At 40.7% G+C, this 11,217-nt stretch overlaps 1 protein-coding gene and 1 long non-coding RNA gene across 4 annotated transcripts; one reads left to right on the top strand and one right to left on the bottom strand.

The window, feature by feature from the left end:
• Positions 1-822: 822 nt before the first annotated feature.
• Positions 823-7,365, bottom strand: cfap157 (cilia and flagella associated protein 157). Of its 2 annotated transcripts, XM_062516540.1 has the most exons (9): positions 7,194-7,365; positions 5,738-6,009; positions 5,192-5,345; positions 4,526-4,793; positions 4,006-4,136; positions 3,367-3,517; positions 2,814-2,986; positions 2,034-2,183; positions 823-1,067 (listed from the first exon to the last, which is right to left on the bottom strand). In XM_062516540.1, the coding sequence occupies exons 1-9, from the start codon at positions 7,349-7,351 to the stop codon at positions 1,001-1,003; spliced, it is 1,524 nt and encodes a 507-aa protein (XP_062372524.1). In that variant the 5' UTR covers positions 7,352-7,365; the 3' UTR covers positions 823-1,000. The 2 variants fall into 2 exon arrangements, with proteins under 2 accessions (XP_062372524.1, XP_062372525.1); XM_062516541.1 differs by lacking the exon at positions 823-1,067 and having other exon boundaries at positions 2,037-2,161.
• A 646-nt stretch (positions 7,366-8,011) lies between these two features.
• Positions 8,012-9,565, top strand: LOC134059968 (uncharacterized). Of its 2 annotated transcripts, none has more exons than XR_009935101.1 (3): positions 8,012-8,154; positions 8,967-9,086; positions 9,176-9,565. It is a non-coding gene; the product is annotated as an uncharacterized LOC134059968 (long non-coding RNA). The 2 variants fall into 2 exon arrangements; XR_009935100.1 differs by having other exon boundaries at positions 8,948-9,086.
• Positions 9,566-11,217: the final 1,652 nt, after the last annotated feature.

Here is an 11,217-nt window from a genome sequence, read left to right as displayed (position 1 = left end):
GCTCTATCTTTTTAAATAGAGGCACACGTTTCTATGGACATCATTTTGGTGGTGTAAGGTGACTGGGTATATGAGGCTGTGTAGCTATATAGTCTCATATAGTATTGAAGTGTAAAAAGTGAGCATTTTGTCAAATGTACGTAATCATAAGCATCAATATGAGCTGCATTGTGCATTGGAAATAAGTATTCCACGTGGTTTAATTAACAAATTAAAATAAATTTCATTAATTATGAAATAAGGTGAGATAATAGATTGAGAAGAACAGTATTTTGATATCGGAAGTTGAATTGCAATTGGAGACCAGGACTATTTCACAACAGTTGGACCAACAAAGCTGGACTCAGATGTCAGGCTTAAAGGGACTTTAATCAGGGACTTTTTAAATTATTAATAATTTTTAACCTACTGTACATAGCTTGAGTTGTCCTGCTAGTGCAGCGAGGCGGTTACAAAGCCATGGGCTAATTGCACGAAACTAATTACATTAAATATAGCGGCAGGTTCAAACACACCTGGCTCCACCGAAAAACAAACGAGCCGTACGTGCAAATAGCCCATTGTACCTTTTAACAGGCTCAAAACGTCATTACAAGTGCTGTGCAACACGAACAGAATCCTTAGGAGACGCCACTATGCATGTTTAAGTAATTAAGAAGCAACAGTATTTGTACCAGTACCAGTGTTTGGACAGGAAGTGACTGAGGGAAACAGAAGTATGTGACTGCCTGCAAAAACACTGGACAAAGGAAGGAAAGAAGTAGGTCTTAATTAAGTCATGAATTCAGGCTATTATTAATGAACTGTTACAGTAGGTGTAAAACAAGACAATGAACAAGTAACATGCCGTTCAAAATATTGTATTTCAGTGTCTTGGTTTCATGTCTGTTGAGATATGTATCAGAGCACATTGGAGGTCCTCTGAAAAGCATCACTGTGCTGGACCTGATGAAGATCTTGTTACCAGTAGTGATTTGTGGTGCCACGAAACCCTCTGGAGTTAGACTTGAGAGGAGCCTTTGCACAGCTGCTCTTGGAATCCCTTTTTCTTACACTCCTGTTTTTTCCTGATACAAAGTGACATTACACAATTTTCAGACCAATCAAACCAACTGATGGGGGGGGGGGGGGCAGCTATTGTCACACAGCGCCAATTGATACTGTACATTCTCGACACTGTCCTAAAATCCTGGATACTATCCTCCCAAAATCTTGGATGTTGCTAAGATGGTATCAGATGGAATCATACGTTGGTAAAATTGCACCATATGATGGGTTTCCCAGATGGCATCACATATTTTTATGGTTCACAAACTTTCAAATGGCATAGTACAGCGTATGTCATGAAATTTGGCAAGCTACATTGTTACTTTGTACTTTGGATGCATGCAGACTTTTGACTCTAACCTAACCCTTGATGAACAATATCTATATGAAACATAATGGGTATGTGTTAAAACCTGTTGTGAACAAGTTATTTTTAAAAATGTGGGCAGTAGGAATATGAATATGAAGGTCAATTTATTATCAGGGCTTGACACCAGGTAAACACATCTTGGGTGTGTGGGTCAGGAAGAAACAAGAAACAACTGTTTTTATGTAATGTCATGCCTATGGTCTGTGTTGCCCGGATATCTACTGAAGATAGAATGCAAACCAGCTTGTGTCAGGTGGAAATTCTTGTAATACCACTTTCTACTACATGTGGTATCAATTCAGTGGAAGAGTGCTGTGTTTTTTTATTCCCATGTCTCATCTAGTTACTGTTGATGATCCTCTACTACTCAGCACTCTTTGCATTGTCTCATGTAAATAAACACTGTTTAGTTTTGCCTATATTTCATATATTCACACAACTCACTTTTGGCATTGTCCTGAAGAAGACCACTTTGGGTCGGAACATGTTGGCTTGTGCAATTTTTAAGAATTCTTTGTATCATTGGAATGTTCTCCAACCCCAAGAGCACCGTTCACAAACTTTATCTCTACCTGAGCGCCAGGCTGAACCTTTGCAGTTTATTCACACAACTCACTTGGGCAGGGACGAGGGAGTGGTCTTGGGGAGAGAATCCATTTTTGAGGAGCAGGGATTACTTTTGAGCGCTGGAACAATACCAAGGTCACCGGTCTTGAAGTGGGAGAAGCAAGGAGTAGCCTTTAACTGAGGAGAGAAAAAACCCTGCCTGCAGACATCAAAGAGCAGAGTAAATGTGGGTAATCGTCATGCAGTCTGAGCTATGATAAGGCCGTCTATCAAAGTATATTAAGGTTTTTATGATAGAATATGTGCACTGGCCCTATTAATCACTGGCACAGAGTTGCCGTTTGATACAGGGCCATTCCATATCAGTTCACCAAACTGAAGTCCATCCACTCCAGCCAAAGCAACGCCCTGTGGCCAGGCAGTCTCTAACACAAATTTAAGCCCCACCAAATTATATTTAAATGAACTCAAACCCACTTAATGGCCAGGCATTTCTTTTCCCTCATAGAGTGACAACAGTCCCTCGGCAGAAGCTTACGGTTAAGGAAAGCCATTAACTGAAGTGGTCTATGGTCCCCCTGCCAAAGGACTGCACAAAGCCCTCTCAGAGGCTTATGACTGAACAGTAAAATTAGTAGAGGATGCGCTCTACCTGCCATACTGATGAGCCTGGCTCTTTGATATTGTGGTTTATCTGGGTAATCATTGACTAATTAATCATCAATCATTCATAACTCGGGCCTACGGCCGAATCACAGCCATGGCAACATCTGTTAGCAACACTACTTTCACAGTGCCATATTGCTTAATTAATAGATGGCCAGACTACCTTGCAATGCCTGGCTCAAGCTGATGGATATCTTTTCCGTCTCTGAGGAACTCTGAGAGGACAGGGCCTCTCCCCAGCGCTGCGGCACTGTCCAGCACAGCCAGTAGTTTCTGCAGCATCTGGCTGCGGCGAGCCAGAGCCTTCACCTCCGAGTCATCCATCTGTGGTACCTCCTGTCAGGTTTTAGAGGTAACAGCGATGTAATGACTATGCGCACCATTGATTAAGTTGCATTGTCTTAAATTGTGTGTTTCTAATAAATGTAAATGTGGTGTTTCTAAACCAAATTCAACCATAAAGTTAACGTTTATAAAAACATGTTTATAAACAACTATGCCTTAAGCAATAGTCATAAAGCTCTCTCATTCTCTGATTATGATTATTCATCCCTTCATGATAGGTAGTCTGAGGAAGTAGTGTGTTTGTGAGCTCTGGTCAATCATTCTAAAATGATTACTATTCATTCACATACACTTAGGGGAAAGAGCTGTATACAGTATATTATACATAACACCTTATATCAACCATCATTATTCATTAAGTCTGGTAATACCTTTAAGATGTCTTTCAACGCTGTAGCAGCATCTTGCAAAATATTCTCCAGTTGTTCCCGGAGTGTCCGTTCCAGAGCGAGCTCCTTAGACAGTTTGTCTGCCTCAGCGTGGCACTCCTCATATGACTTCTGTCCTGTAGTTAGATTCTGTCTACACACACACATGCATGCGCACAAATACAGAACAGGGTTTTGAATCATATTGTCAATTACAGTCATTGACAAAACAGTCAAGTCTTGACAGTAGCCCAAATTTAGGTACAGTATGTATGATGACATGTGCGTGTGTTAAATTTTCCTTAGTGTATAAAGTTAATTCACTAAAAGGTGAATATACTGTATATAACATTGCTTACTCATCTACCAGGAGTGCCATGTGGGGAGACTGTAATATTATTTGAAAAAGGAGATGACTCTTATGCAATGCCACCCATTTTTGAGAATATGTATTTATAGTCTGAAGGGGAAATTGGTTGATGCATGAATAATCTATGTTCTTCTATGGTTTAATCATTAACCTTGAATTGTATTCAAATCAATTCCAGAGATCAGTGAAGACCTACACCCTTATGGAACAGCCAGGAACACCAATAAAAACAGGACCCCCGCGTCAAGTACGGATATGATTTCAGATCATACCTTAAGAGTTTCATCTCATTTTGTAAGGTAGAATGATCATTTTGCAATTGCTCATTCTCCTGGTGGATTCTCTCAGCTGCCGCCACCTCAGCATTCATCTGTTTACACTTTTCTTTGAGCTGATAGACCACCTACAGTATAACCAAAGACAATTGCATTGTTAAAATAACAAAGACATTTTAACAACAAAGTAACAAAGTAAACAGCATAATTTATTGTTCATAACAATAATAATAACAAATACTACTGTAGGCTATCAGAATAAAAGATGAGGCATTTATGTTCCTTATAATTGTGATAGTAACTTCATGATATTCTAGGGCCAAATAAAGATGGAGAAAATGACCTATATAAGAGTGTTAGCATTTCATTTTTAAATCAATGTGCTAAAGCTTAAGCTTGATTAAGTTTTGTTTGGTTTCACCAAGATATTGTTCTTATTGTTGTCTACAGCCCTAAGAAATAAGCATTAAGGAAAGAATGACATTAGACCTCATCAGTTGATTAGACCTTGTCATACCTTTGCGTTGGTCAGACTCTTCCTCGTCATCTCCTCAAGAAGCGGCTCAAGCACCTTCACTTCCCGCTGGAGTGTTTTCTCCTTTTCCCTCAGCGCCTCATTCTCGTCCAACAGGTCCTTGCTCTTGTCTGAGAGCTGCTTGAGCTGCGCTGTCACTGACACATTCTCATAGATGGCCCTCATAGTGGTCTCTGGCATCTTCCTGTCGGAGACACGTCTAAACTCCGCTGCCACGGCTGCGACGTGCTGCTGCATCTCCTTCTTCAGCCTGAAACCACATTCCGGTTTTAGGCTTAATTTACTTTACTTCTCCATTCAACTGCTCAGTGACTTACCTTAATTTATGGGCGTCACAAGAACATTCACTGGTATAAACATTCAAGGTAAACACTCGAAACAAACATCATGTACTGCTCATGGGGGTATTCCAAGTATGTGGTTTAGTGACAAACCTGGGTAAGTTAACTCGGAGTTAGTGGTCAACCTCGTAATAGAAAAGCTGTACGGTTTTATTCTCCTAACAAAATTCGCCCTCTTGTTGAGTTAACTTACCCAGGTTTGTCATTAAACCATGAACTTAGAATACCCCCCATGAAAGTGCATATTTTGAATGCCATTTCCATTTTGATTAAAAAAAAAAAAAAAAAAAAAAAAAAAAGTCTCAACCTGTCATTGTCCAGCACAGACTTTCTTTCCAAGTTGTAGATGATTGCCTGGTGCTCCTGCTTTTGACCCTCCAGCTGGCCCTCCAGGGAGGTTACCTGTACCACCAGGTCCTCTTTCTGGGCCCGGAACTCCTCCAGTGCCGCCAGCTTTCCAGCTACGATAGAAATAGCACACATGGAAACTTGATTCAATGCATGCTCTGTGTGGAGCCAAAAAATACAAACATTTACACTGTGGAAGAAATTCACATCACGTTTAACATTACAAACTTGTGGCTGACCTAATCTGTCAATTGATAAATACCATTTGACATCAGTCGAGACCTGCACTTTGAACCCCCCCCCCCCCCCCCAACAATTATCATAATTATAATTATATGAGTGTTCTTCTCATCGTTTATATGATTAAATATGGTGTTGTATATCCATTTATGAAATTGTTCTGTATTTATTCTGTGTTTTATGAGTTACTCTGGATATATGTGTCAGCTTACTACATTCCTGAGACAGCAAAGAGTCTGCCATCTCTGAATCGATAGAGCTTTACCAAGGGCCATGTTCTCTGAAGTAAGTTTATCTTTGACCTCCTGGAATTCTTGACGAAGTTGACTCAGTTGCAGCTCAAAGGTCTCCTTCTCTGCATCCTTGGCTTGGTTGAGGGAAATCAGTCGTTCAGAGAGATCAGACAGTTCATCCTCCTTCTGTGCCACAGCTCGTTTCAAGTAAAGGACCATGTCTCTCTTTTCTTTCTCTGCATGACTATATTTTGAGGAGAAATCTTTCTCTCGAACCTCCAAATCATCACATTTATGCTGGTACCTAAGGAAAGAAACAAAATATGTGGAGCTGTTAAAATTAAATCAGATGACCTTGTCGCAATATTCTGATGCAAATCAGCATCAGAATACTGTCTACCAGTAACATACAATGCTATTACTATACTAATTGGGGGAAAGGTCCTATCCACGTTTCTGGTGAAAGGTTGTTGCTATCTGAGCAGAAGTCAATCAAATGACACTGCTCCTGAAAAGTTTATTGTCCAGAACAATTTATGGCTTGTTCTGAGTCAGTTTGTTTCCTATTCACAGAGCCAGGACCGTGTATAAACACCAAACTCTTTGTAAACACCAGACTAAAACAATGGACAACTAAGACTACAAAAAAAATGTATGTGTGTGTGTGCGCGCGTGCACTGTGTGTGTGTGTGTGAGAGAGAGAGAGAGAGAGAGAGAGAGAGAGAGAGAGAGAGAGAGAGAGAGAGAGAGAGAGAGAGAGAGAGAGAGAGAGAGTGTGTGTGCATGTGTGTGTGTGTGTGTGTGTGTGTGTGTGTGTGTGGGTGGGTGGGTGTGTGTGTGTGTGGTAAGAAGACTTTCACTATCACCAATAGTCAATACTTGGATGTGTTGTGGTAGTTGTGTGTGGGGTGCTGAAGCCAGTGAAATAATAAGAAAGGCTAGTCAGAATGTTTATCTCACAACTGATTCTTTTTAAGTTCCATAGTATAATCAAAGATCCGCTTTAACCCTCTCTGGTATAATTCATACATTTTCATCAACTAATCATTGCAGAAGTTCTGAAACATTAAGATAGTTATTTATGCCACTTGCAAATAAATCAATACAATAAGGGAGATAACAATAATAAACAATAATGTCAATGCAATATCAATAGCCTAATGCAAAAAAAAACAAAGATGTATGAAAATGAGAAAAGCACTATAGTGGCACCTGTTTGCATGCTGACTGCAGGAATGTCCATTGGAAGACATTCCTGCAGTCAGCATGCCAACAGGTGCCACTAGACTAGTCTATGGTTGAAAGTGAACTGGAAACGGTAGAATAACGTGTTTTGGATATTTCACCTAAACCCATGGAAAATGAGACTGAACGTTGCGTTTGTTGGGTAACGTTATCGATTTTCACAGGAGTTTCTCAACTTTACGCCATGTTAACAGTAGGGCCCAACTAGCCTAATTTACAGATGAAAAGAAAATCACAGCATACTTTTCCAGTCGTTCTTCTAGGTCTCTTATTTGAGCGCGATAGAACTCTTTGCCTCCTTCTATTGGAGCATCATCCAAAGACTTGTCAAAAAATCCCATGGTTTCCTTCTTTGTTGGTTTATCTCCGTTCTTCTTGCCGTTCTTCTTATTTGGAGCCATCCTCGACAGCAACTCTGAAGTTCTCTCTGACTTGTACACATGACAACGTTGCTAAGGGTTACAAGCCATGACGTAGCCATGGGAAAGAAAAGAAAAGAAAAGAAAAAAGGAATAGAACTAGAACTAGTGTCCAACAACAACCATAATAACACTTTTTTTTTTTTTTACAAAATATGAAGGAAGATGCTTGATGAAAGAGGAATTAATGTTTCATGATGTGTGAGTAGGCCCTCGGGCAGCAGCAGGAATGACATGCAAGGAACCGGAAAGGCTGCCTAGATGACTGTTTCTCTCATAGACTGTATATATAGACCTGGACAGTGTGTCGTCCGTTGGAATTGAAGCAACCGCTAGTCCAGAGCCCCCTGGTGGCTGGCTGCAGTACAATTCGTAGCTCCGCCCATCCCCATGTATTTCAATGGCCAAGTAGCCAACTTTCCGTGTCACTTTTCTCACCTAAAACTAATGTTATATTTACAACAAGTTATTCGAAAAAACAGTTTTCAATGTGCTTCAATACACACCATTTTTCTTTTCTCTGTGAAATTATTTTTTTTAAAGTTATTTCAACAAATCTAAAACGGGCGTTGATTGACAGTGCGTGACCGCAGCGTCAGCCGCTTGCAGCCGTTCAGTCCGTGGAGTAGCTGTAGGCTCAGCTGTGGTGGTGTTCGTTCGTCAGGCAACTTATCATATTTGTTTTATTTGCTGTTATTACACTTTATACATTGACAGTCATGTCGTGCTGTGCTGTTGGTTGTACTAACGGGCCATCCCAGAGAAGCTCTGTGCAGTTTTTTTCGGTAAGTGAATATTAACTTAATATTAGCTTGCTAACTTACAGTATGTAGGCTATGAAGTCTTCTAGGGATCGCTTAGCCGTTTACTTTAGCAAGGTAATTTAATTTTACAGTCATCTGTGTCAGACATCCTTAAAAGGATTAGGTACAAGAATGGTTGTAGTTATTAGTATATCAATGTGTCTGATTGTGCCAGGAATAGCGGTCCAGTTAGCTGACGTTAGGTTACCGGGTGCTAGCTACATTACGTTACCAGGTATTTATCTTAGCCTTGTTGTCAGTTTAGCTGCTCGTTTATTTAACAATGTTGTGATAGTTCTTAGACGAAGCCGTGTACGTGGTGTATTGCAAACTTTAACATTAATAGTTCTTGGTTATATTTAATGAGATTAAATATGTTAACACTATGTAATGACCCTATGGTTATGACAGCCGTTTTTCCGATGAAGGCTGTCTAACTTAGCTAACTTTATGCTACCGAGTTAATGTAGCTGTGCTACCTCGGCATTCAGCGATTCCGTAGCTACGTTTCTTGAACGTATAGCCTAGTAGTAGTCAAATGAATGTCATACAACGACTGACTGAATTAATAAATGTGAACGGATTAACCAGCAGCCTCGCCAGACATCAAAGCATGGCATTACAGCCCCAGTCATCAGCAGCTCGGAGGCATTATGAGTTAAATGTTTTTGGCCTTTGTATACAGAATGTCAGGCATATGTAATGGTTGTAATAAATACACTATGCCCCTTCACAACCGCTTGACATATGAATGTTTTTTTTTTTTTTTTTACAGTTTTCCTTTAGGTGTGCAGCATGCAGACAGACTGAGACGATGGCTGGTGAACATAAGACGACAAGACTGGGAGCCCAGCAAGTCATCTCATCTCTGTAGTCTTCATTTTGAAGACCATGAATTCACCATTGATACCTATGTAAGCCAATCATTTTCCTGACCAACACTGTGTGGTGATGTAAATTCCAACTCAACCCATTTCATGAATACCCAATTCATTATGTTAAGGGGAATCGTCTGACTTGCACTGCAGTACCAACTGTGTTCTCCCTTCCTGACCACCTGGTGAAGAGACCTGCTAGTAGAAAGGCAAGTGGTTATTTTCTTATCCTTTCTTTGTCAAGTGCTGCAAATGAGAAGGAATGTGAAATGGTGGCTGCTAATACATCAGATCAAAATGTGGCTTGTCAGTAGTGAGCAGTTACATTTTTGTGTCACCCAAGACATTAAAACGAAAGAATGATGTCATGGTTGAGATTGTGGAGAAATATTAAAAGAGGATGAGAAAGTAAGACGTGTAAAGTAAGTTTCATGGCATAACACAAACTTAGAACTTTTTTTTATGTTGTCTGTAATGCTATACAACTGTAATACCTCCTGGAAGTTTTGATTTTATGTATGTTTTTTCACATGGCGGTGGTGGTGCAGGAAGGGGGTATTTTGTCTTCCGCCTCCCTCCTGCACCACCACCGCCATCACCAGAGCTGAAGGTCCACGCCACCATCGCCAGAGCTGAAGGTCTACACCACCACCATCGCCAGAGCTGAAGGTCTACACCACCACCATCACCAGAGCTGAAGGTCTACACCACCACCATCACCAGAGCTGAAGGTCTACGCCACCATCGCCAGAGCTGAAGGTGTACAACGCTGCTGCCACCAGAGCTGAAATCTCTCTAAGTTAATGACTAACCCCCCCTCACCCCTTGGCAAACACAATAAAACATGGTCATTTGTGGATATTTTGTATCATCATTATTTTTGCTTAATGTAGGCTTACCAACCATTTAAAACTGTTTACTGGTAATTTGAACTTGTTCATGTTATATCATGTTAAATTCTATAACCATGACCCATATATAATGTGACCATGTCAACGTTTGAATAACAATGGTTTTGATAGCAAGTAAACATTAAGTTTTTCATTTTTATTGTCAGTTTCCAATGCACACAGAGTCCAGCAACCTTTACAATGAGGGCAAATGAGAATAGTTTAAGTTTGAGTTCAGGGATATACTGCAAGTTTAAAATATGATACAATATGTTCATGATCATGAACATAGCAAGTGTCCTACACTGTTCAGGCAATCTACACCTTTCAATATCACGCTCGACATGTCTGAGGTTGTTCCTGTCAAAGTGGATGAGATGGACGTCCGGGGACTGGAGAAAGGACATGGGAAATGCCACCTACAAGAAAAGGCAAAGTTTTATAGCTGATCCTTTACTGTTAACACATACTGGTAAGCATACTAAGCATGCAAAACTAGCAGTAACGTATTCGTTTGTTTTTCAATGCGGACATTTCATTACTCTGCCAATGGGCACGACAACAGGCAGGCTGTGTTTAAAATTAACTAGCAGCTACGCCAAACACATAGATTCACTCTCCATGTTGAGGTGGCATATTAAAACAGCCTTTTGATAACGGCAAAACAAAATAGGCCGAGCCAAACATAACATTGTCAGCGTCTGTGTGCTAACGTTAGTCTTAACTTAACCAACTAGCTATCGCTACTAACGTTAGCTTCTATGCTAACGTAAACGATAGCAGCTAGCTGCTAATGTCTGATGTGCTTGGCAAGGCTTTTGAGCTGACAACGTTAATATAGCCTAACATAGCCTACGTTATTTAAATGAAGTTATTAGCTAGTAAACTGGTGGCTACAATATAAAATATAAGCTGTGTATTTCACTAACAGACAAGAGGTTTGTGTTACATACGTTACACTTACCAGAGAAAGTTCACCAACGTAAACCTAGGCACACGAACGAACTGTCAACGATACCGTAGCTTCTCAGCCAGCGCGTCGACGCGGTGCGGTGAGGGGCGTGTTTCACTCGTTGTGTGGGCGTGTCTGCTCCGACCTCCTCATCACTGCGCATGCGTCCAATCCTACTGCGCAAGCGTACTTCAAACTGGCTGCAAGATGGCGTCGCCGCGGTTGCTTCAATTCCATAGAACACTGCTGAATGCAGCCACACTGTCCAGGTCTATATATACAGTCTATGGTTTCTCTACGTAGCCTACATGCTGGTAACGAGATCAAA

The sequence above is a fragment of the Sardina pilchardus genome, chromosome 16, assembly GCF_963854185.1.
Source record: "Sardina pilchardus chromosome 16, fSarPil1.1, whole genome shotgun sequence".
NCBI lineage: Eukaryota > Metazoa > Chordata > Actinopteri > Clupeiformes > Clupeidae > Sardina > Sardina pilchardus.
This window is presented reverse-complemented; position numbering and strand designations above follow the sequence as displayed.